This window comes from Natator depressus, chromosome 9, assembly GCF_965152275.1.
Source record: "Natator depressus isolate rNatDep1 chromosome 9, rNatDep2.hap1, whole genome shotgun sequence".
In the NCBI taxonomy this organism is placed as follows: domain Eukaryota; kingdom Metazoa; phylum Chordata; order Testudines; family Cheloniidae; genus Natator; species Natator depressus.
This window is the reverse complement of record NC_134242.1, coordinates 55,675,625-55,701,989: the sequence shown is the minus strand read 5'-3', so window position 1 is coordinate 55,701,989 and position 26,365 is coordinate 55,675,625. Positions and strand designations below refer to the sequence as shown.

The 26,365-nt window shown below is 44.1% G+C and overlaps 1 protein-coding gene across 4 annotated transcripts in view; it reads right to left on the bottom strand.

Moving 5' to 3' along the window:
* Positions 1-26,365, bottom strand: part of ILKAP (ILK associated serine/threonine phosphatase) — a 55,330-nt gene that overhangs the window by 12,947 nt on the left and 16,018 nt on the right. For 3 of the 4 annotated variants that reach the window (XM_074964248.1, XM_074964246.1, XM_074964249.1), the window contains exons 5-10: positions 25,810-25,929; positions 24,674-24,800; positions 23,472-23,578; positions 22,853-22,946; positions 19,410-19,497; positions 13,580-13,701 (exon numbers count right to left, since the gene is read on the bottom strand). In XM_074964248.1, the coding sequence (XP_074820349.1) occupies positions 13,580-13,701; positions 19,410-19,497; positions 22,853-22,946; positions 23,472-23,578; positions 24,674-24,800; positions 25,810-25,929 (658 nt within the window). The remainder of the gene's footprint in view (positions 1-13,579; positions 13,702-19,409; positions 19,498-22,852; positions 22,947-23,471; positions 23,579-24,673; positions 24,801-25,809; positions 25,930-26,365) is intronic. The other variant, XM_074964247.1, reaches the window with a different exon arrangement.

The window sequence follows — 26,365 nt, the reverse complement described above, 5'->3', positions numbered from 1 at the left end:
AAATAAATGGAAGATGGGGCACTGGACTGAAGATCATAACCCCAACCCTGCGGGAGGGGATCAGGCTGGAGAACCAGCAGGAATTCCAAACCGACAGCGTAACAGTGCATTTCTGAATCCTATCTGCTGCTCTAGAAGCCCAGACCACTAACAGGGGGGCTCTGCAATCAGTGGTTCGGCAGACTCCCCCTTCTGCTATGTCTTATGCTGAAAAGAAATGGAATGCATTCCAAGCTTATTCAGGTCTGGAGAATATAACATCCCGAGACCATGATGTATTCCTCCAAATCCTAAAGGAAGGGCTGTCTGCAGACCTGGCATTAGGCATCTCAGTGGGAGAGACCTACTCAGCAGTAATGAAATGGGCCACAGAAGTAGAAAACAGAAAAAAGAGGAAGGTAGTAGCAACCACCCCCTCTGAGGAAATTACAGCAGTTCACGCAATCAGAACCACTACCTGCTTCACGTGCAATAAGCCTGGACATCTGGCATGTGACTGTAAAAATAAAAATAAAATCAAAACATGCAGCAATTGTAAAAGGAGCAGCCACATAAAGGAAGACTGCTTTCACCCTGCGAGGGGGGGTGTAAGGAGGGCCAGTGGCCAAACAAGCAGAATAAAACTGATACAACTAGTACCCAAGAACAAGAAAAAAGATAAACAAATCCAGGAGTTGCTCAAACTCCTGGCTAGCAAATAAGTATCAGCAGCCTCTGTGGCTGGAACCAAAGATGACCCCAGGATGTTTCTTAATGCACGAGTGGGGGGCTGACTGTGCAACATGTTAATATAGACACAGGAGCCTTGGTATCGATAACCAGCCAAGATCTCCCCCACACCCATCGAACCATATGGATTGAAGGGGTGGAAGGGGGAAAGATTAAAAGCAACCCTAAGCCAGCCAGTAGAAATAGAATTTGAAGATATGGTCACAGTCAGTCAAATCTGGGTTTGCCCCGAGCAGGGAGACACAATTTGTGGCATAGATCTCCTTAAGGAGCTTAGGGGAGTAATCAACCCCAGAGCTAGCTGCATTAAATGGGCCGGATGGTCCAAACAGGAGAGATCATCTCAAAATATAGCCATGATTGCCAGTAGTAAGGCAATAATACCGGGGGGGGGGGGGGGGGGAAGTCCAGTAGAAACACTGTGTTCCCTTTACCCTGAAGTGTGGGCAACAGATAAACAAGATTGTGGGCTAGTAAACATGAAGCCTATATCTGTAGAAGGACCAACTCATAAAGCCCACAGGCAGTACCCGATTAAACCAGAAGCCTTAGAGTCAGTTAAAATTATAGTCACTAATTTGGAATCTAAAGGGGTGATTAGAAAAACCACCTCCACAACTAACTCCCCAATTTGGCCCATCTGGAAGCCAGATGGGACCTGGAGGTTAACTATAGACTACACCCACCTTAACCAGGTGACTCCAAAGGCACATCCTATTGTGGCAAGCCCGGCCACTATTCTTAATTTGCTAAAACCAGGACACTCAGTATTCTCAGGTTTCACAGTAGCAGCCGTGTTAGTCTGTATTTGCAAAAAGAAAAGGAGTACTTGTGGCACCTTAGAGACTAACACATTTATTTGAGCATAAGCTTTCGTGAGCTACAGCTCACTTCATCGGTGCCACAAGTACTCCTTTTCTTTTTTCAGTCCTGGATATAGCTAATGGATTTTGAAGTATTCCCCTTGCAAAAGAGTCAGGAAAAATTTGCATTTACAGTGGGAGACCAGCAGTACACTTGGACCCGAGTACCCCAGGGGTTCTATAATTCTCCCTCTATCTTCCACAGGGCGATGGCAGAAGTAATAGCAGAAGTGCCTTTGGAAGGGGATACTGTAATATTGCAAAAAGAAAAGGAGTACTTGTGGCACCTTAGAGACTAACCAATTTATATGAGCATAAGCTTTCGTGAGCTACAGCTCACTTCATCGGATGCATACAGTATGCATCCGATGAAGTGAGCTGTAGCTCGCGAAAGCTCATGCTCAAATAAATGTGTTAGTCTCTAAGGTGCCACAAGTACTCCTTTTCTTTTTGCAAATACAGACTAACGGCTGCTACTCTGAAACCTGTAATATTGCAGTATGTAGATGACTTGCTAATTGCCAGTTCAAATGAAAAAAGGACAAATTTAAAACCCTAAACAGACTGTTAATTTAAATCCTGCCTCGCGAAGATATATAAAGTGTGAAAAAAGCTCAATTGCAAACAGCAGCAGGTTTTATACCTAGGGCATAACATATCACAGGGAGAGAAAGCACTCAGACAGAAAGCAGGCAATTAGAGAGTTAAAAAAACCACGGACAGTTAAGGAAGTACGGATGGTGCTGGGACTCCTCAATTTCTGTAGAATATATATTTCGGAGTACTCAGAGATGGTGGAACCAATTCAAAGCCTCACTAGAAGAGGAAAGCCTGCAAATGAGTTAGTAATATGGGGCGCAGAACTAGAGGAGGCATTTATAAAAATAAAACAGGCTTTAGCCTCCGCCCCCAGCCTGGGCTTACCAGATATGGGAAAGCCGTTCTACCTTTATTGCAGCCATAGTGAAACTCAATACTCAGCTGTATTAATCCCCTGTATCCCAGAGACTACCAGAGTGCATATGGGCAGGCGGTAAAAGCTTGTGAATCATACATTCTCAGGGGGAAAAGAGTGTTATATACACCCCATACACTTTTTGATCTCCTTAATACCGGACGGCTAAGATCTGTAACAGATGCCCACAGGACTCAGTGGGAATCAATATTGTGCTTGCAAAACCCCAATTTCTCTATAGTAAGGGACAAAGGAATAAATGTAGCTGAATATCTGAACACAGAGGGAGAGGTACACGAATGTCTTATAGATAGGGAAGAGGAAGTGTTGGGGAGAGTTAAAGAAGAGCCATTAGAGAATTCAGATTAATTCTGTATGAAGATGGATCAAGAAAATACGAAAATGGAGTGCCACACACCGGATGGGCAGTGGTACTCAGTCATGGGACAGTAATAGCATCAGGTCAGACGGAAGGATCAAAGTCAGCACAAGAAGCGGAGCTAACAGCCCCCACTGAAGCTTTGAGAGTAGGGGAAGGCAAGAAGCTCACTGTATACACAGCAGATATGCATTCGTAGTAGTACATGACTACATGGACATGTGGTCATGTAGAGGGTTTAACACAACAACTGGCAAGCCAATTAAGAATATGGAGGCAGTTTGAAGACTAACAGAAGCTACCAAACTACCATCAAAACTGGCAGTAGTAAAGATAAAAGCACATAATAAAATCTCAAGCGAGAAACAAAAAGGAAATTACTGGGCAGATAAACGGGCCAAAGAAATTGCACAAGCAAGTCCTATTAAGATTTGTGCAGCTGTAGTGCCAGAAGAGGAAGTGAATTTAAAAAAAGCTATATGCAACCATAAGCCCAGAAGAAAAAAAAATAAATTGGAAGAGCCAGGCTGTGTGTATAAAAATCATCTCTGGTATGGGCCGGGGGGAGGAGCTGGTAGCCCCGGAGTGCATACAAGCTCTGCTGCTCCATGCCATCCATTCTCCAGCTCATCTGGGGTGGAGACAAATGAGAGCTGCCCTGGAACACTGGTGGTGGTCCTCCATGAAAAAGATGCTTTATTATTTCTCAAATGGATGTATGACATGTGCACAAGTGAATGTGGGTAGAAGGAAAAAGGTGCCCCTGAATCACCAACCATGGCCAGAGGGACCGTGGCAGAATCTGCAAATTGATTTTACTGAACCCTTGCCACAAAGCAGGGGGTACGCTTACATTTTGGTAATTATTGACACTTTTACCCGATGGGTAGAGGCATTCCCAAACAAGAACTGCACTGCCACAACAGTAGTTCGAATCCTAGCAAAAGAAATAATACCCAAATGGGGTCTGCCACTGTCAATAGAATCTGACCAAGGAACTCACTTTACAGGGCGAGTTATGAAAGAGGCATGTAAGGCACTAGGAATAAAGCAAAGATTCCATATACCATACCACCCTGAAAGCTCGGGAATGGTGGAAAGAATGAACAGAACAATGAAAGCAGCCTTAACAAAAGCAGTACTGGATACAGGAGGATGGGCTAGTATGCTCCCTGTTGTATTGTATCGAATCAGAGGCAGCCCAAACAGGCTGATTCAGCTGACGCCCTTTGAGTGAATGATAGGAAGAGCAATGAGAATGCCTAGCACTGTGATCCTCCCTCTGGGAAGGGGGAGGGGGAGTGTCGTGGCTTTTTGCAGACAGGCTGCAGAACTACATCAAGGCGTTGGACAGAGAGTTAAAGGATTTATACAACGAAGTGAAAGAAAATCAAACCCAACTTGATGATAACAGCACTTTGGACAAACCTGCATTTAAAGTTGGGGATTTGGTAATGTGTCGCATTTACCCAGAGGTTAAAGGAATTTTAAAGCAAAGAGATGGCAAGGCCCTGTGAGGGTCCTTCTGACTACTAATACATGTGCAAAGATTGAGGGGAAATTGGGAACATTTTGGAAGCACCAAAATCAGTTGAAATTGTTTGAATCAGCATCTGTCAATACTAACAATGTTTCCACAGGTGAACAAAAGGAAGTGAAGGAGGAAGGACTGAAGGGTGACCAGGACAACCGGAGTGACCATGGGGAGGCTCCTGCTGTCCCTGTGGTGCATGAGGAAGGATGCAAGTAGTGTGCCATGTGAAAAGGAGGGCTGGGGATGGGTCACTAACCCCCCTCCTCCGGGTTTGCTTCACTTTAATTGCTGCACTAAAGAAACACTTAGCTTTTGCAGAACATGTGCAGTGGCCAATAAACAAGTCTGGCCAGAGGTAATGGTGGCACTATGGTTAGGACGTGAGCACACGTGGAACGTAAAAAGGTCCAAATAAAATCATACACTGATGCTCATAACAACAGGGAGACTAGTAACATTACAATTTTGATAACAACTGACTGCCCTGTTATTCGCGGGTGTCAGGTGCCAGAGATTATGGAGTTTAATGGAGGCATTTGGAAGGACTCATGGAAGTACATGAGTTACCCCTTTGAGCAGGGTGACACCCTTAGACGATGCTGTGGCCCTCTTGAGGGACAGTGTCTATACTTAATGCAACCAGTGTCCGGATTACCTTTAAAGGGGGACAGCTGCGTACTACTAGTGAAAGGGAATACAAGGTCCTGGGTTATCCCTCATTTGAACACAATTACATGGCATACTGCCACAATGGCTTGGGAGGAAACACAGACCTCGATACTGGAATTTGTGTGGGAGTTTTTGGGAAAGAAACCAAACACTCATGAAAGATCATGTGCCAATTATACTGACATGGTACCAAAATAAAGGCACTGGAGGAGAGTTGCTGGAGAGCAGAACAAGCTTTGGCCATTACCACACAGGGAATTGTAACTGATCTCTGATCTCCTTGATGGCTGGGTCCACCCAGCCCTTATGGAAGTGGTGGGACCCTATGTCCCTAGTACCCCTCCGTGGGCATGGGGAAACAGAGAATCAATGAGTCCAAAGACCAGTTTAGACAGGTCACAGTATACTCTAACCTTTTGGTACCTCTGGGCATCCCCCATTTACAGCAAGCCAGGATGGTGACCTCCCTGCCAGTATGGAGGAGGGGTCATGTTATTAAGATAGAAAGCGTTGCATACTCCAAGGTTGCTGGGAGAGCATTGCATCCTAGTGCATGTTGCAACCACTTGGATAAGGAAATTCTGTGTACATGCCCATATAATATTCTAATGAATCAGTCTACGTTCAAAGTGGCCATCACGGAGAAACTGGCACACACGGAGCTGGTCCAGATGAACTGTACCTACTGGTGTGTGACTGCCCAGTACCACTCCATCAAGTTAAATGGAAAGCCCTTCCCCTCGAGGCATCCAGCCGTGTGCATAACGGTTTCCCGAAGGGCAACCCTGACTGTTGACGGGACGCAGCTCCACCATACTCCGCCAATGATGGGTAACCTAACATGGGATTCGGAATGGCACTACGGCAGTAAGTATCTAGAGGAGGGTCTACAGGCCCTGCAGGCAAAGATCGAGGAGTTGGTGACCAAGGCCCAGAGATATATTGGGGAAGGCCGTCTGAGGTACACCCTGATAGGGGAAACCGTGGACCAGGCCGCTGTGAAGTACTCGAAGGCGCGGAACCAGGCAGGGGAGGTTAAAACGATGATCATAGGCGATGCCATCTCAGGTGATAAGGTCCCCTGGGGATGGATCTGGATGCTATTTTGTCAAGTTATGTGGGGAGTCTATCCTGACATTCCTGATGGTATTGGTGCTTTACCGGTGACTCCGAAATAGACTGGGTACATTGAAATTGGTATATTTGACCTGGCGGGTCAAGAAATCCTAGGGTCAAGAGGAGGGACTGAAGGGTTAAAATCCATTGCTGGTATAACAACGTGGTATATGGATTTGTGTTTTTTATACTAATACATTAAAGTATTAACTAAATGTTAATTTGTGAACTTGAGACCATGGGCGGAGACATTATGTAACCTTTGACCATTGGCTACTGTGCTATCATGTCTTGCAGCTAAACCTATCCGGGGGTGGGGGTAGGTGTAGGACTGCCTACCCAGTCACTTTCCCCTGCCCATGAGAAATCCATATATTCCATTGTAATCAATTGATTGACAGTATCTCTGAGCCTAACAAGCAAGGTGACACTCCGCCAGCGCTGTACGTAATAAACTCCTGTGCTTGACCTCTACACGGTGTGAATTTATGTCCTTCAGCACCCAACGGTCTGGGGTTACTTTTGACCATGCTGACTAGAAGGGACGCAGGCAGTTGAGGAAGGTGGATTCTGAGAACTGACTGTGGTGCTGTCCTTGAGTGCATTCTCAAAATGAGTGCTTCTGGCCCCTTTGGTGTCTTGCCAGGCCAGGCTGATTGGGTGACTGGGAGGTGGAGGAGCAATGATGACTGAACCCCGTCTCTCTCTTTTCTCCTAAAGGAGATTTGCCAGGGAGGCCAAGGCCTAGGAGGCAGGGGTGGCTGGAATTGCTTTTCTTCTCCCTAGGCGCCAGGAGGGTAACAGACATCAAAGACGCTCCCAGGTGCTAAGGTCCCCTACCGCTCCCAGGAGTGGGATGGGGGGGGGGGGGGAGGAAGAGAGGTTGGGGGATCTAACAGGAGAGGCACCCCCTCAAGGCTCTGGAGTGGGCAGATGGCCCAAACTGGGTCGTTTGCTCAATACCCCATCCCTCCTTGCTTGGTGCCGGGGAGCCTCACCTTTTTTAGGTGCTTCTTGGACACTGGCGGAGGGGAGCGGTGCCGGGCAGAGCTTGGTGCCGGGCAAAACGCTCTTCACTGACGCGGCGGTGCTAGGCGTAGAGTCGGAGCAGGAAGACTCCGATGCCGGCCGAAGTGCAGCCTCTAAAAGAAAGGCCCTTAGACGAATGTCCCGCTTCTTTTGCGTTCTGGGTTGAAAGTTCTTGCAAATTCAATACTTGTCCTTTATGTGCTACTCTCCCAAGCGGCAGTGGCTTTGAGGGTCGCTAACAGGCACAGGCCTATTGCAGGCTGAACAAGGCTTGAAACCTGGGGACCAGGGAGTCCCTGCTGAGACTCTAACTTACTAAAGGAACCCTTAACACCTAATTACTAACTACTGTAAACAACTATATACAAAGAGAACAGACAATAGGTGCTGGGAAAAATCATTATCCACTTGCTGAGGCAAAGTCACTCTGACCAACTGTAGGGGCAGTAAGAAGGAACAGAGTATGTAAGGCCTGCGACTCCTCATATACCAGCGCATGACTGCGGCACTCCTGGGGGAGCCACAGCTGGCCCTCCGGATACCGCTAAGGCAAAAAATGCTGACGACTGTGCACATGGGCGTGCACACACCTAAAATGGAATCTTTGAGTGCTTGCTCATGCCGAAGTAGTGTTAAGAAATTGCACAAATTTAAACATGCCTCTTCTTGTACCCTCTCTTCCTGCAAACTGACGAGAGAGAGCAACCCACTGTATCATTACAATGTTTGTACCAAGCAACTTCTTCAAACTGCACATGCTGATCTGCTTTCTGGCAGGCCAGGGATATGCAGGAAACAAGCCTTGGAGGCAGATTTTGTTTTTAAAGGAGCTGTGACATGCAGAAAACATGAGTGATGTGCACAAAAAGGAGGGAGATACCATGTGCCCCTCCCATTTCAAGACTATCAAGAGCCTGGGGACATTTGGTAATGGGCCTTTCATTTCCAGGTCACTGATTCAATTCCAGGAAGGTCAATAACCGCACACTCTAGGGATACTTAACAAAGCTTAAATACATCAAGTTATGCCCAGAGCATGGGATTTTTCAAAAGCACTCAATGCTGGTCTAATTTCTCCCCATGAAATCAACAAGCACCTTTAAAAATCCTACCTTAATCGTGCACCTGGCATAATTCAATGTAAGGCACCATCAATAGTAGCAGAAAGCACTGAAAAACCATCTGACAGAGGCCTGCCTTGGCAGTGTCACTGTAGCTCCTAGTGGACAGGTATCCAAATAGAAACCACAGACAAGCATTAATCTTCACCCTCATTGGTAGCCTTAGCAAAACACAAGGGTTGGTCCCTGCATGTTAGGGTAGAGGTACAGGATAATGGGGAAGTCTTACACAGCTGATGTATGTGCTATCTTATTTATTAGTTGTATTATAGTAGTGCCTAGAGACCATTGTGCTAAGTATTGTACAAACATAAGACAATCCCTGCCCTAAAGTGTAAGACAAGAGCCAAGACACTGAAACATCATACAGGAGTAGAGAGTAACAAGAGGATTCTGATCACCATAATAAGCAGCTGTCACAGCAAACCAGCAGCCTAACCACTGACTTTTTTTTGTAAACACTATGGCAGAGGTGAGTTTTACGGAAGGATCTGAAGGACAAAATGGAGGCTTTGCCCATACATAGGGGGTGGCATGGGAGAAAGCACGAAGATGCAGCCAAGAGCAATGAAGGCTGACATCAACGGTAGAGCAAGTTTGGTAAGAGCTGACATCTCAATACCATTTATGAAATGACAGGCTGGGAAACATAGAATATCAGGGTTGGAAGGGACCTCAGGAGGTCATCTAGTCTAACCCCCTGCTCAAAGCAGGACCAATCCCCAATTTTTTCCCCCAGATCCCTAAATGGCCCCCTCAAGGATTGAACTCACAAGCCTGGGTTTAGCAGGCCAATGCTCAGACCACAAAGCTATCCCTCCCCCCCCCCCAATAATAAATAAATAAAATAAATAAATAAATAAATAAATAAATAAAGAAGAAGAAGAAGCAGCAGCCATGAAGGGCCTTAAAAGTGAGAAAACCATATCATGCCTTCTTTCCATAACCCTCACTGACTTTCTAGCCATCTTAGAACTAGGGCTGTCAAGAGATTAACAAAATTAATCGCTATTACGCCCGCTATTAAGCAACAACAGAATACTATTTAAATATTTTTGGATGTTTTCTACATTTTCAAATATATTGATTTCAATTGCAACATAGAATACAAAGTGTACAGTGCTCACTTTATATTTTTGATTACAAATATTTGCACTGTAAAAAGAAGTATTTTTCAATTCACATTAATACAAGTACCGTAGTGCAAACTCTTTATCATAAAAGTTGAACTTACAAATGTAGAATTATGTACAAAATACCTGCTTTCAAAAACAAAACAATGTAAAACTTTAGAGCCTACAAGTCCATTCAGTCCTACTTCTTGTTCAGCCAATCGTTCAAACAAATTTGTTTACATTTGCAGAAGATAATGCTGCCGGCTTCTTGTTTATAATGTCACCTGAAAGTGAGAACAGATGTTTGTATGGCACTGCTGTAGCCGGCATCGCAAGATATTTACATACCAGATGCACTAAAGTTTCATATGTCCCTTGATGCTTCAATCACCATTCCAGAGGACATACGTCCAGCTGACTACAGGTTCTGCTCCATAATGATCTAAAGCAGTGCATGTTCATTTTCATCATCTGAGTCAGATGCCACCAGCAGATGGCCGATTTTCTTTTTTGGTGGTTCGGGTTCTATAGTTTCTGCATCAGAGTATTGCTCTTTTAAGACTTCTGAAAGCATACTCCACACCTCATCCCTCTCAGATTTTGGAAGGCACTTCAGATTCTTAAACCTTGGGTTGAGTGCTGTAGCTATCTTTAGAAATTTCACATTGGTATCTTCTTTGCACTTTGTCAAATTTGCAGTGAAAGTGTTCTTAAAAACAACCAACATGTGCTGGGTCATCATCCGAGACAGCTATAACATTAAATATATGGCAGAATGTGGGTAAAACAGAGCAGGAGACATACAATTCTCTCCCCAGGAGTTCAGTCACAAATTTAATTAACACATTATTTTAACAAGTATTATCAGCATGGAATCATGTCCTCTGGAACGATGGCCAAAGCATGAAGAGGCATATGAATCTTTAGCGCATCTGGTACAGATATCTTGTGATGCCAGCTAAACAGTGCCATGTGAACGGGGGGGGGGGGGGGGGGGAAGGGAGGGATCCTCAGTGGTTTGAGCATTGGCCTGCTAAACCCAGGGTTGTGAGTTCAATCCTTGAGGGGGCCCATTTAGGGATCTGGGGAAAAAACTGGGGATTGGTCCTGCTTTGAGCAGGGGGTTTGACTAGATGACCTCCCTTCCAACCCTGATATTCTATGAACATCTGTTCTGACTTTCACGTGAAATTGTAATTAAGAAGTGGGCAGCATTACCTCCCATAAATGCAAACAAACTTGTTTCTCTTAGTGATTGGCTGAACAAGAAGTAGGACTGAGTGGACTTGTAGGCTCTTAGGTTTTACACTGTTTTGTTTTTGAGTGCAGTTATGTAACAAAAAATATACGTTTGTAAGTTGCACTTTCAGGATAAAGAGATTGCACTACAGTACTTGTATGAGGTGAATTGACAAATACTATTTCTTTTACCATCATTTTTACAGTGCAAATATTTGTAATCAAAAATATAAAGTGAGAACTGTACACTATATTCCATGTTGTAATTGAAATAGATATATTTGAAAATGTAGAAAATCAAAAATACTTAAACAATAGAATACAAATTGAAATTTATTAACAGTGCGATTAATTTTTTTTTTGAGTTAATCATGTGAGTTAACTGCAATTAACTGACAGCCCTACTTTGAACTAATTCAAAATTCCCAACTGGCTTCTCAAAAGACTTTCCATGCAGAGACCTGCTCCATCCAAATATCTGTATCCCTTTGCCAATCCACTTACACTTCTCCTCCAATCACGGCCTCGTCTCTGCCTAGGGCCCCGATTCTTCAGTTGGTAGTTGCTTGTTTCTTCAAGCTGCCCCATCCCTCATCAGCTCACCCCCTATCTTTTCAGAGACACTGCCTATTTAGTTCTCTTTAGTTAAGCTTTACCGGTGTATCTTTATATAGTATCAATACGAGGGAGGGATAGCTCAGTGGTTTGAGCATTGGCCTGCTAAACCCACGGTTGGGAGTTCAATCCTGGAGGGGGCCATTTAGGGATCTGGGGAAAAAATTGGGGATTGGTCCTGCTTTGAGCAGGGGGTTGGACTAGATGACCTCCTGAGGTCCCTTCCAACCCTGATATTCTATGAATACACAGCACTACTTGTATTATGTGATGACTAATACATAGAGGCAACTGCACAGAGACCTAAAGTATGTGTTACTTGAATGTAAACCTTTGAATCCAAAACAGTAGGCAGAACCTATTCCACCACCAAAAACTCAGATGAATGCCATTCAGGTGCTTCTCTTATTTGTTAACCTGCAATAATTCAGTGTGCTGACAGTTCCCTTCCTCCCTCTTTCTCTGGCGCAAAACATTTAACCACTGAAACATGGGTAGACTCCTAGCAATGGAGATGTTGCCTAAAGTCTGCAAAGAACTAAGAGACTTGTTCATCTCCTTCCTACTTGCAGAGATGGATTGGTGATAAACACAAATAATGGCATGTGCCCTCTGAAGATAAGGGACATGCCATTTCTAGCGAAAGCTAGCATTACAAGCCTTAGCCCATCCATTCCCACACCCTGCAAGATACGATTCCAGGGGAGTTTGAAGCACGTGCATTCCGAACATTTAGGAATTAAAAAACAAACAAACACACACACACACACACCAAACCACACATCTTTTCACTCTGATTTTGACTTCCCTGTAAAAGAGTCAAGATGTAACTAGTTGAAACATTGACTGTGTCAAAAGGAAACTTTCAAGAAAGTGATCAAGTATTAAAATGCAGCAGATATTTAAGTATTAATATACACCAGACCGAAAGTGTCTATGTGTTCACATGCACACAGAGTGCACTTTAAAAGAAGTCCATTCCAGCTCTAGAAAGAGTACCCATTTTAAACATAGGGAACATCTCAAACCTTAACCATCACTAAAGGCTTGTCTATACATTAAAAAGAAAAAGGAGTACTTGTGGCACCTTAGAGACTAACCAATTTATCTGAGCATAAGCTTTCGTGAGCTACAGCTCACTTCATTGGATGCATACTGTGGAAAGTGTAGAAGATCTTTTTATACACACAAAGCATGAAAAAAATACCTCCCCCCACCCCACTCTCCTGTTGGTAATAGCTGTTGGATTTGTGCTGGAAATGGCCCACCTTGATTATCATACACATTGTAAAGAGAGTGATCACTTTAGATAAGCTATTACCAGCAGGAGAGTGGGGTGGGGGGAGGTATTTTTTCATGCTTTGTGTGTATAAAAAGATCTTCTACACTTTCCACAGTATGCATCCAATGAAGTGAGCTGTAGCTCACGAAAGCTTATGCTCAAATAAATTGGTTAGTCTCTAAGGTGCCACAAGTACTCCTTTTCTTTTTGCAAATACAGACTAACATGGCTGTTACTCTGAAACCTGTCTATACAGTGTATGGCAAGCTGGGATGTAAATCTACCTGGCACTAGCCTGCTGCTCACTAACTGTTTGGGTGGACCCTGCTGACATACACTCAAATTCTACTCTGCTTTGAAATGGGAGTATATAAAAGATGCACACTGAAAGTTCTGTAGTGCGCATCAACAGGATCCATGTGGACTGTTAGCGTACAGCACACTAGCATGGAGTGGATTTACATCTCACCTTGCCATGCATTGACTGTCTATACAGACAAACCCCTGGTTGATGAACTAAGGGTGCCACTGTATGCATCATATTTCAAGGAAATGAGGAAGCAGCTTTAGATACACTGAAGGAGCAATTTTTTGCTGTTTTAGTTTATATGTGCTTGTTTAGTGCCATCTGGCTTTCACTCAAAGACACATAACACTGCTCCACCCTCCTCCCATTGCAACACAGTACCATGCCTGTAGGACAAATCCACCCTCAGTTTCTTTCTAAGGCCAGGAAAATTAATTTCAGCCTACCATTCCAGTTACAGGATTCTTGGAGGGCACCCCATAAACAACTGCTTCTCTAGCAAGATTCCTATGTGCCCTGATTTTCAAACATGCTTAGCACAATCAACTTCTATGGGAGCTGGGTGTGCTGAGCACACCCAAACCACATGAGAGTTCAGGCTCATTCCCATCTCTTCTCTTGTTTACCTGACATTTCCTCCAGCCTTCTGTATCCTCATTCGCTCCTCATATTGGGTAGGGTTGTGTTCTTTACTGAGACTTAAGGCTGTATGTTTCTGACTCTCCTCGTTGTAACGACACAAAATCGCCTGTGCTGACAAAAACCCCTTGTGAGTAAGTGGTATTAAGCCTGTAGTATAAAGTTTCTACCAAACAAATGCAGAACAAAGGATCTCTTCCCTGAACAAAGGTTTTCAGGTTCAATTCCCCAGGAAATAAAAACTCATGCCAAGACCAAAAGTTATTGTACTAATTTCATCCCTTTGGCAAAGAAGAAGATTGATCTTAAAACTATTTACAAAATGCAAGTAATTTATGGGATTTTTAAAATAAATTGAGAACACCACTAACTAAAAGATATTATCAGGTACCTAGCACAACCTGGAGGCCACCAGGAGACAGCTAAAGTACACAACAGGTTTGCAGAAGGGCATATCATCACACAGCTAAATATCGACAAGTTTAAGTGCTTATATACAAATGCTAGAAGTCTAAATATTAAAAAGGGCAAATATGAGTGCCAGATATTAAATGAGGATATTGATATAATAGGCACCACGGAAAATTGGTGGAATGATGATAATCAATGGGACACCGTAATACCAGGGTACAAAATATATAGCAGTGGTTCTCAAACTTTTGTACTGGTGACCCCTTTTACATAGTAAGCCACTGAGTGCGACCCTCCCCCCCGTATAAATTTAAAACACCATTATAAATGCTGGAGGCAAAGCAGGGTTTGGGGTGGAGGCTGACAGCCTGTGACTCCCCATGTAATAACCTTGTGACCCACTGAGGGGTCCCAACCCCCAGTTTGAGAACCCGCAATATACAGGAATGACACATGCTGGTGGGGAAGTGGTACTATATGTGAAAGAAAGCATAGAGAGTTGAATATAGCACAAATCTTAAAATGAACTAAACTGTACCAAAGAAGATCTCCATAAATAGAAGTTCCATGCTTGAATAATAAGAATATAGCAGTAGAGATATACTACTGGCCACCTGACCAAGATGATGATTGTGACTGTGAAATGCTCAGGGAGATTAGAGGCTATAAAAAAAAACAAACACAAACAAAAACAAAAACAAAAACACAGAAATCTCAGTAATAATGGGGGATTTCAACTATCCCTACAGTGACTGGGTACATGTCATCTCAGGATGCAGAGATAAAGTACTTTGACACCATAAATGACTACTTCTTGGAGCAGTTAGTCCCAGAAACGACAAGTGGAAGACGAAATCAAGAATTGCGTCTAAGTGGAGTACAGTGTGACGTTGCACTCCATAATGTTTTATGGAAATATGCTTATGAATGAATATATGACATAACTGAAATACATTTTATGCTACATATGCCGTGTAACATCTCTCTGCAAAGGTTATGATCTACTGAATATATTCATCCTATTTTATGCATGTATCATTTCTGTGTTCTAAGTTATGAATACTGGCTGTGTACTTAATTTTAAATAGCCTAACTAAAGCATTTGGTCAGCTTCTTTAGAAAGGAATTTGCAAGTTAAAGTTCCCAATCAAGAAACACTTAAGCTAACAATGAACTTGGAGACACCAATCCACATCAGAGCTTTCCCAGGAATGTGGCCTGGCTGGCAAGGAACTCAGTCGTGCATGGACATGTGACTTGCCCATGTGATTCCAAAACTCTATCTTGGAGCTGGATTTTGCTTAGGAGAGAGGAGGGGGTCTCCAACCACAGTTCTATTTAAGCCCCTGGGAGGCCCCTCTATTTTGTCTTCAGCTGGCTCAAGAGATATCCTTTGTGGGTGGGGAGGCTACCTGAAAGAAACTGGAACAAAGGTCAGTAACCACAGGGGTGGGAGTGATAAAATCACTTTTTACTTAATTAACCCAGAGCATGTATTAATACCCGGGGGGGGGCGGGGGACGGCGGCAAACAGCTGTGCATATTTCTCTATCAGTGTTATAGAGTGCAAACAATTTATGAGTTTATCTTGTGTAAGCTTTATACTGGGTAAAGCTGATTTATTTGGGGGTTTGGACCCCATTGGGAGCTGGGCATCTAGGAACACTTCTTAAGCAGTTTCCAGTTAAGCCTGCAGCTGTTGGGGGACATGGTTCAGACCTGGGTCTGGGTTTGCAGCAGGATAGTGTGTCTGGCTCAAACCAGGCAGGGCACTGAAGTCCCAAGCTGCCAGGGGAAACAGGCTCAGGCATAGTCTCAGTACCTCAGGTGGCAGTTCAAGGGGTTTTCTGTGATCCAAGCTGTCACAGTGGTGCAGCGAGCACAGCTGATTGCTTTGAGATACTGGTAGTGATTTTAAGTGAGTTTTCGCAGGAAGAAAAGGAGTACTAGTGGCACCTTAGAGATTAACCAATTTATTTGAGCAGAAGCTTTCGTGAGCTACAGCTCACTTTATCGGATGCTGTAGCTCATGGAAGCTTATGCTCAAATAAATTGGTTAATCTCTAAGGTGCCACTAGTACTCCTTTTCTTCCTGCGAATACAGACTAACATGGCTGCTACTCTGAAACCGGTCATTAAAGTGAGTTTTGGATGTGGTGGCTGGAGAACAGACAAAGTGGTGCCTGGCTCTGTGGATGAGGGGAAAGCAGTGGACGTGTTATTCCTTGACTTTAGCAAAGCTTTTGACATGGTCTGCCACAGTATTCTTGCCAGCAAGTTAAAGAAGTATGGGCTGGATGAATGGACGACAAGGTGGATAGAAAGCTGGCTAGATTGTCAGGCTCAACGGGTAGTGATCAATGGCTCCATGTCTAGTTGGCAGCTGGTATCAAGCGGAGTGCCCCAAGGGTCGGTCCTGGGGCCGGTTTTGTTCAATATCTTCATTAATGATCTGGAGGATGGCGTGCATTGCACCCTCAGCAAGTTTGCAGGTGACACTAAACTGGGAGGAGAGGTAGATATGCTGAGGGTAGGGATAGGATAGAGAGGGACCTAGACAAATTAGAAGATTGGTCCAAAAGAAATCTGATGAGGTTCAACAATGACGAGTCCTGCACTTAGGACGGAAGAATCCCATGCACCGTTACAGACTAGGGACTGAATGGCTAGGCAGCAGTTCTGCAGAAAAGGACCTAGGGGTTACAGTGGACAAGAAGCTGGATATGAGTGAACAGTGTGCCGTTGTTGCCAAGAAGGCCAATGGCATTTTGGGATGTATAAGTAGGGGCATTGCCAGCAGATCGAGGGACGTGATCGTTCCCCTTTATTCGACATTGGTGAGGCTTCAACTGGAGTACTGTGTCCAGTTTTGGGCCCCAAACCAGAAGAAGGATGTGAAAAAAATTGGAAAGTGTCTAGCGGAGGGCAAGAAAAATTATTAGGGGACTGGAACACATGACTTATGAGAGGCTGAGGGAACTGGGATTGTTTCATCTGCAGAAGAGAAGAATGAGGGGGGATTTGATAGCTGCTTTCAACTACCTGAAAGGGGGTTCCAAAGAGGATGGATCTAGACTGTTCAGTGGTAGCAGATGACAGAACAAGGAGTAATGGTCTCAAGTTGCAATGGGGGAGGTTTAGGTTGGATATTAGGAAAAACCTTCACTAGGAGGGTGGTGAAGCACTGGAATGCGTTACCTATGGAGGTGGTGGAATCTCCTTCCTTTGAGGTTTTTAAGGTCAGGCTTGACAAAGCCCTGGCTGGGATGATTTAGTTGGGGATTGGTCCGGCTTTGAGCAGGGGGTTGGACTAGATCACCTCCTGAAGTCCCTTCCAACCCTGATATTCTTTGATTTGTTATTTTCTGTTTGCTTATTTTGGGGAAGGGAATAGAGGCAGGAAAAAAATCAGCAACGTGAGTGAGACTCAGAAAAAGATAGAACTGCACAGGTTGCAAATGGCTGAGAAAGAAAATGAACTTAGAGGACTGCATTAATTTCCATTTGTTTTAATTCCATCAGAGACAGCCAGGGAGGAAGCTGCCCACAAAAGGGCAATGGAAGCAGAAGCAGCCAGGGACAAGAGAGCCCTGGAGTTAAGAGACAGAGAAATACGGGCCCAGAAGCATAAACTGACTGTTATGGAGTAGAAGAGACAAAACCCTCTAGCTGCTGGTTCCACTTCCCCAAAAATCGACAAATGGGAGCGACTATGTCCACAGTATGATGAATCCAGCGATACTGCCGAATATTTAAATCACCTTTGAGAGACTGACCATACTATCCCTGAAGATCAAAAAATGACCACATTGATTGCAAAATTGGCAGAGCTCTGGACATATTCAGTAAGATGCCTAATGATGATGCTTCAAACTATGGTAAATTTAGGGAACTGGTTTTGAAACAGTTTCAGATTACACCTGAAACCTACAGGGTTAAATTCAGGAGTCTTAAGAGGGGATCTGGTTTGAGTAATGTGGCTTATATAAATGAAGTGAGAGATTTGGTAGATAAGTGGGTGACGGGGAAAGGCATTACAAGCTTGGAAGGAATGTGTGATTTGGTTACTCAGGAACAATTCCTGAATATGTGCAGTGATGATGTAAAACTGTATTTGTGGGACAAAAAGGTGAATGCAGTGGGTGAATTAGCTGGGTTTGTAAACTCTTACGAGCAATCACAAGCTGCAATTAAACATAAACCACTGGCAGAGGGGTACAGGGTTGGGGGAAAGCAGAATCACCGTTATACCCCTGGGAAAAAGGAGGCTGGGCGTTCACCTCCCCACTCCTGTTACTCGTCCCAAATCTCCTGTACAAGCAGAGGAGCCCAAGAGGTGCTACCACTGTAAGTCAATTGAACACCTGAGCAATAATTGCCCTTGGCTAAGAGGGAACAGACAGCAGGTAATACATGAAGCTGCTGCTTCTCAGAGCCAGGCTGCTGCTTCTTTCCACATAGGATTTGTAAATGTTGCTTCTACACAACCAAGCAGTGAGCATATGCATGCTGTTAAATTTAATGGGAAAGTACTCGTTGGTTTAAGGATAGAGACTTCTGTGGTCAGGAGGGACCTGATCCAGGAGGATTTGTTGCCAGGGAAAATGGCAGAATTAGAACTGGTAGGAGGTTACTAAGTCCTTGCCCCTTTAGCTAAAGTACACATGCAAACTAGTGATTTGCAGGCTGAACTGACTGTTGCAACAGTGGCACACAATTTTGCACTGTTTCTACTGGGGAATGATTTCTTTAATGTGGCAGAATCTGTCCCAGGGTTGGTTAGCAGTGAGAAAGAATCTTTTGCTAAAAGCCCTGGGGGGGGACATGTGAAGTCACATGGACTGCTGGGGGAACAGGAGAGTGTCTCTTAAATTCCTGTGGGGGGGGGAAAAATGCAGCTTTAGGGGCAGGAATGGGCTTAACTTCCTGTTCATTCCCAGGAAGTCATCGAGTGATTCATCCCATCATCCACTCCCAGCTTCTGGCAAAGAGAGACTGTGGACACAGACTTCCTGTTCATTCCCTCTGAAGCACCTGGCATTGGCCACTGTTAGAAGACAGGATACGGAGATAGATGGCCCATTGGTCCAACCCAGTATGGCCGTTTTTATGTTCTTGTAAGTTAGAACCTAGAGGGACACACAGCTACTCTAAGTCTCAGCCTCTTCAAGGAGGAATCTTTGTAGGAACAGTTGGGAGCTCCCAGCTACTTCTGTCCAGGCTCTTCCAGTGAAGCTCAGTAAAGAATGGTTGTCAATCAATTACTTTAGCATCAATTAATGTAATCAATTACTTTAGCATCTCCCAACCGGAATCCCTATAGAGGGTGGAAATCCATTCCTCCTGCAGGTAATGGGGATGTTATACAATTAAAATCTACATAGTAGGTTTCTTAGTGCTACTTACCCGGCTGTCTCCAAGGTTGGCAATGTAAAGGATGTTATCCACAGCCAGGACACAGGTTGCTGTGGACCCATCCTTCCACGCAGGCTTCCTGGAGGCACCAGAAATAAGGTTACAATGGAAAAAGCTAGTTTTTGTTAGAGGTTAACCCTGTGTTCTATTTCTAAAGGTTCAGAGAACCCTGCAAAGGATGCCTCCATTGCAAGACATTCAGAAGTCAACTAGCACAAAAACACCAAGATTCTGTTTGGGAGTTCTCCCCGTTCTGCTCACAGGTTTTTGTTAGGTTTATATAGACAAGATACATACTAAGATGAAAACAGATTAGCAACATAGAGTAGCAATTTCTAACTGTGGGTGGCACCCCCGAGGTGGGGTTCCAAGGGATGGCTGCAGGTAACAGCTACCTCTCTGCATTTTTCTCCTCCTCCCATCCCATGCTACACTCAACTCCAGGGAACTCATTTAAGGGTATGACAGAACAAGTTTCACAGTAACTGCCTAGCTCTCAGTGCCTAAAAAATAATGGAAGTTCTCCCTAAGTGGCAACTTCCACAGAGTGCAGGGCAGGTGGATGGTGAGGAACTAAACAGTAGCAGAGGAGAATATGCAATCTACTCACTGCTCCCCTCTACCCGCACACCTGGTATTCCTCACTCATACTATTTCAAATCATCACACACAGTACCCACCATCCTCCAGCTTCAGCAATCCCCACTCCCTGTTTAAGTTGTTTTCCGGACATTTGGCTTTCTGTAGTTCAAAAAGTGTCTAGACAGCATGATGTAAAATCAGACATGCTGCTTAGATTATAGCTGCAGCACTGTTTTCCTTACTGTGGACCAGACATAACAGTATAACAATTTTGAGTGTCATTTCTTAAATTTATCTGCTCCTAAATCCTCTTTCATTTGCATTTTCCTGATGCTGAAGAGCCTAATTAAATTTCTCCATAATTTCAAATGCTGATGTAACTAACAAGTTTGCAAATGCAGCCGTGTAGATTACAGAATATAATATATACAGGTTAGATGGAGTTTTGTTTTTTTTAAAACACACAGGTTTGGGAAAGATACCAAATAATTGTTTTAACGAATTCTGTTAGTACTTTTTTGTGCCTACACTGGTCACGTTTGTTTTGTTTAACTGGTTAGGGTTAGAGGGCTGAGCTGGAGTTTGGTTTGTGATGTTGTACATATGAAGTGAAATTTCTAAGCTCATTGCTAGATGTATTGATATTCTCTCCAGATGTGTTATAGATGAAAAGTTATGAAATGGAAAGGATATGCAAGGCTGGTAACCAAGTTGGATTAACCCAGCATGTACCTTGTGTAACAAAGTTCCTCCTCTGCCTAGGTGGGTCCTGTGCTTATTGGCGGATTTGCTTGCCTCAGAGATTCATGGCAGCCCACAGTTTGGCCACTTTGCTAGTGGCTCAAACCTGCCATCCACTCAGCTAACCTTATGACTGGCCAACATGGGGGAAAAACAGAACAATCCCCGCAGTCTCTGTGTCCCACCTAGTGGGTCGGGGACAGGCCAGATCCCTTTCCAATTTAGACCTTCCCTTCTAGTGTTTCTCACAGACCAGGTCAACTCCTCCTGTGTCCGATCATGAGTTGGGGGGAACCTGGGCCCACCCTCTACACCGGGTTCCAGCCCAGGGCCCTGTGGATAGCAGCTGTCTACAACGTTCCCTGTATCAGCTACGTGACAGCTACAACTCCCTGGGCTACTTCCCCATGGCCTTCCCCCAGCACCTTCTTTATCCTCACTGCAGGATCTTCCTCCTAAAGCCTGATCACGCTTGAACTCTTCAGTCCTCCAGCAGCACGCCTTCTCACTCCCTGCTCCTTGCGCACTCCCCTACTAACTGATGGGAGGTCCTTTTTAAACCAGGTGTCCAGATTAGCCTGCCTGCCTGATTCTACAAAGTTCTTAGTTGGCTCCAGGTGTCTTGATTATCTTGCCTGTCTTAACTGGTTCTAGCAGGTTCCGGATTGCTCTAGGGCATCCCCTGCTCTGGTCACTCAGAGAGCAGAAAACTGTTTATCCAGTGGCCAGTATATTTGCCTTCTAACAGACTCCTGTACCCCACTGGTCTGGGTCTGTCACACTTGCTTAAGTATAAAGTGATACATGGTGGCACCTCAAAGTGTTAGTGGGTCCCGTCCCCCCCCCCCCCATGTGGGGATAGGCTGCGTTTTTCCTCAAGGAAAATAAGTCTCCATTAGAACAAAGCTAAGAAAAAGTATAGTCAATTAGAAGGATGATTCAAATATTAGTCATTAACCATCAGACCATCCATCCTTTAGAGCAGGGGTTCTCAAATCTTTTCTTTGAGGCCTGCCCAACATGCTATAAAAACTCCCCGGCCCACCTGTGCCACAATAACTGTTTTTCTGCATACAAAAGCCTGGGTCAGTGTTAGGGGTAACAAGTAGGGCAATTGCTCATGGCCCCACACCACAGGAGACCCCGTGAAACTAAGTTGCTCAGTCTTCAGCTTCAGCCCCGGGTGGCAAGGCCCTGGGCTTCAATCCAATGCAGTGGGGCTTCGGCTTTCTGCCCTGGGCCCCATTAAGTCTAATGCCAGCCCTGCTAGGCGGACCCCCTGAAACCTGATCACAACCCCCCAGGGGGTCCCAGACTCCTGGTTGAGAACCACTGCTTTAGAGAGCAGTCTTGAAAATAATGCAAGATTTAACTAGTAACATGGGACAGGCAGATAAAAGTTTAACTACGTATAACTTAAGGCATAAAAAAAAAAATCTCAGTGATTCACTAGAATCCTTGGTCATGACCATTGCTCTATGTGGAAGCATATCTGCTGGTAGCCACCTGAATTCTGGATAGAGGGCGATGCAGAACTTCCTGAATATCTGGAATTCCTTCTGCTAGGAACATGCCACTCTGTCATGCTATGAGCTTGCAGATTTAAGTTAAAAACTATTGCTATCACTTGATATCTTAAGTTATTTGATCGTTAACTGTTATTTTAGTAATATGCAAGATCTCCTTGGATACAGGTCACAAAAAGTGCTATAGAAGAGAGGGACAGAAGCCAGTTTTGGCTCACATTCTGGCCCCATAGTGCCTCACTCCCCATGACAATCCTGGTCTTACCCTTACAGGGTAGGGTAGCCCTATGCTGCTGTCCTGTACAGCCTGTAGTGTAGGGGGGCAGGGTTGGAGCGCACTACACTCCAGCTATTATGGCCACTCTGCCAGCCTATCAGCAGGCATTGAAGGCTGCGGCTCCAACTTGCATATGTGACAATTGGAATCTTGGCAAGAAGCAATGACAACTTAAGGTCACCTTTGTCCCATTGTAGGAGTTGCACCTTCTGGCTGTACCACTCAGGAGATACAACTCAGAATCGGGATCTGGGAGAGGTAGACATTTTTAATAGTTACAAGTAGCTCTGGGGGACATTTATACTTACTGGCTGGAGGCCTGCTTCAGGAACTCCTCATCTGTGTGTTTGAAAGAGTCCAAAAGGCATCTTTTCACTGTTTTCTCCACACTGACTACCTCTCCTATAACACAAGAGAAAGTGGTGTATGCTCCTTTTGAAACACCATGCTTATCTAATCCCTGTCTCCTTCCTCACCTGTCTGACATGCATAAACAGGTCACACTGCACACATGTTAGTTACGTAGGGCAGTCATGACTCATGTGCCCAACTGCCAAAGATTCAGATATAAATGTGCATGGCCAGCTTGTATAATACAGCCTCGTTACTCACCCTTGAAGACAAGGGACACCTATTGTAATGCTATTATTTTCCTCAGCCATATTCATACATCTGCTATGGCTATTCCATAGAGTTTGCCTAACCTAGCTAACACTGTTATGGCTTTTGGCTTGATAGCCTGACAAATCTGCTCAACAACTTATCACACCTCTCCTGTCTCCAGCCTAGAGGCATGGTCACCCAATACTCCACACACAGCTATGTCCCTGACTCGGGCTGTCCAAAGTAATTTCTTAATGGACACCACAGCAGCAAGTCATGAGGAATGACAGATGATGCACATGTCCCCATATGGCCCTCTCTTACCTTTAGGAAATTTCCTAATCAGGTTTTGGTGCAGATTCTGTGCTGCAAATTTTGAAGCTCGAACTCCCCCATGGCCATCAAAAACAGCAAAGTACGAGACACGGGTTCTGCAAAGGAAGAAACATGAATGTAAACTAGCTGTGAAAGGGCTGGTATCAACCAGAAGTTAAGATTTAGTAAAGAGGCTTGTGTCCCTAGCAGCTCTCCCAACCTGTATTGGAACAGAAAATGCAGTGTTTCCTCTAAAAAGTGTAGAACTAGCATGTATGAGTACTAAAAGTTTCCCCATCTCCCCCAGGAAATGAAGGAAAGGAAGAGAGGCTATGGCCCCCAGCTACATTTAACAACAGCTAGACATTGCATCTCATGGGCACTCCAACTCTGGAGCCTCTATCCAACAATTTCAGAATTTGCTATTCACAGATGCCAATCCAACACATCCCAGAATTCTCTTCATGCAGAATGGTTGCTACAGCTGTGCAATACACAAGAGACGTGGGGACATACTAATTATTGTCAAATTGCCTTTTGTTCTACAAGCTTTAGATCACATATTTAGCTTTAAAAGAATGTTTTTAAAGTGATCTTTTATGGCCTGTCAGTGTTGCTTTTAAAAATGATACATTCCACCACTTCCCCTCAAATTAATTATACCTTTCAGATTATTAAAGTTAAGAGTTTGATACCTGATGGCTTCTCTTCTCCAAGTATCCAAGCTCCTCATCACTGTCACACCTGGGATTTTAACTAACTAATGTGAAATCCCAAAGGCAAGGCTTAAACAGCTATACTCAAGTTGAGAGCCTTCAGGTATCTTGTGCCTGATATCCAGAGGTACTAGGAGGAGCTGACTGAAGTCAACAGGAGTGGTGGGTACTCAGCACTTCATGGGGAAAAATATATAAATAAAAATAAGAAAGTCAGGTCTTAGGCACCTGATATGGACCACCTAACAAATGAGGCACCTTTTGCATCATCAAACCTTACATGATTTTCTCAAAGTCAGTGGCAGATCTAGGAATACAATGCAGATCACCCACACCACCACACAAAGCAATATTTAGTCACAAGCAGTAGTTGCTCAGAGTGAGGGATCATTGTCAAGAGCTCAGGCAAAGTTAATGGGAGCTCTTTCATCTTTTTGTCATGACTCTTGTGTACTTCAATGTTATTCCGTGGCTCCGGAGGACTGGCCTACTTACATTTGAGGGGGCAGGGGTCTGCACTCCTCAGTGATGTCATTTAAGATGACATGTGCATCCTGCATCTCTTCTCGTTCACCTTTTCTCTCTGCCATATAACCTTTCAGTCCAAAGATGCCTCCAGATGCTAGTGAGAAACAAAGCAAAAATTAAACACATGAAACGTCTCCGTCTCCTGAGCCTGATTTACAAACTTGTGATCATTTTGCTCTATGCAAGATTCTGAAAATCCCATGGCATCATGACAAGAAGCATGTCTTGCCCTGCATGGGCTATACTTGAAATTAAAGTGTTTTAAAAAAAAAAAAAAAAAAAAAAAAAAAAGGGTCAGCTTTTGGAACCTTTTGCTGAAAATGACATGCTTTGTGACACTAGTATTAAGTGTCCCCACATCAGAAACTGTAAGGCAGTCTGCATCCTACTGAAGCAGGGCAACCATGCTTGAGTGCTAAAGCTACATCAGACTGGGATATCACGCATGACCAGGAGAGGGATGCACTCCATGGAAACTCTCTTGATGAAACGGTAAATCTAATGAGGCTGCTAACAATAGATAAAATAAAGCTAAACCAAATGCTGTTTCAATCAAATTTATCTTTCTTGGTTTGAACCTAACGAATCCAGTTCTCAAAGCCTAGTGCAATGTTAGGAAATCTGTATCACTACTGTGTTTTACACATCTGCACCAAAAAGCAAGCAAGCCAGATGTGAAAGTTTAAGCCAGTTTTCTCAGGATTTCTCTTTTCATTGCAACCATTTGATGGAGTGACAAGATGCTAGCGGGGCAAGGTGGTCTGAACCTCTGCCAGGAGTCAAACAGTCACTTCCACACCTTTGCTACTCCAGGACTTGTGCTCTGACTGCAGGTCTCTGAATGGTTGTGAAAGTACCCACTATTATACTTCTGGGCTGGTTCAGCACAACTGCTAATAGCCTCCCAAATGAATACCTAGGGGATGCATCCAAACCCTGGGATCTAAGTATGAACTCTGCCAGTAGGCAGCACACTTCATTTCTTAAAAATAACCATAGAAAGTGTACTAAGGAACCAAAGATCAGCTTTGATCTGGACTTACTCAACCCAACTTAAAGAGTACAAAAAACAGAGTACATTTGTTTTCAAACTGTCTGAAAACCTTTACAAACTTTCTTTTCCACAAGTTCTTCATGGCCATTCTTCTCTTCCTCTGAGACTTTCCTCTTCTCTCCTTTCCCATGATTTCCTACTGCTGAGACCTGCTCAGTGATGCGTGAAGCTAGAAGACAGCAAAAATTCAGATATCTGAAGACTTTGCAGAAGTGTTTTCTGCCCTTTTTTGTTTTTATTGATGGGAATCACTCACCTCTTACACTGAAGGGATTATGGACCTACAGTACTACTACTAGTCTGGTAAATTTTGGTTGGCAGACTCCCCTCTCCCCCACTTTGGTCCTGTCGTTAGTTTCCTAGCTACCAGACTGATCTCGGTTAACTGCTTGGATATGTTAAAACCAAAAGTTTAAAGCTGAGGAATTTCTAGTTTTTGCAACATGACTATCATGCATGAAAAGGATGGTTACTACTTTCTAGGACAGACAATACTATTCTTACATAGAAGATATACAAGAGACAGGATGGACTACAAAATAAAGTTGGGGGTGATGAAGCAGAAACATAATTATCATGGCATCTGAAGTGACAGTGGATTCAAT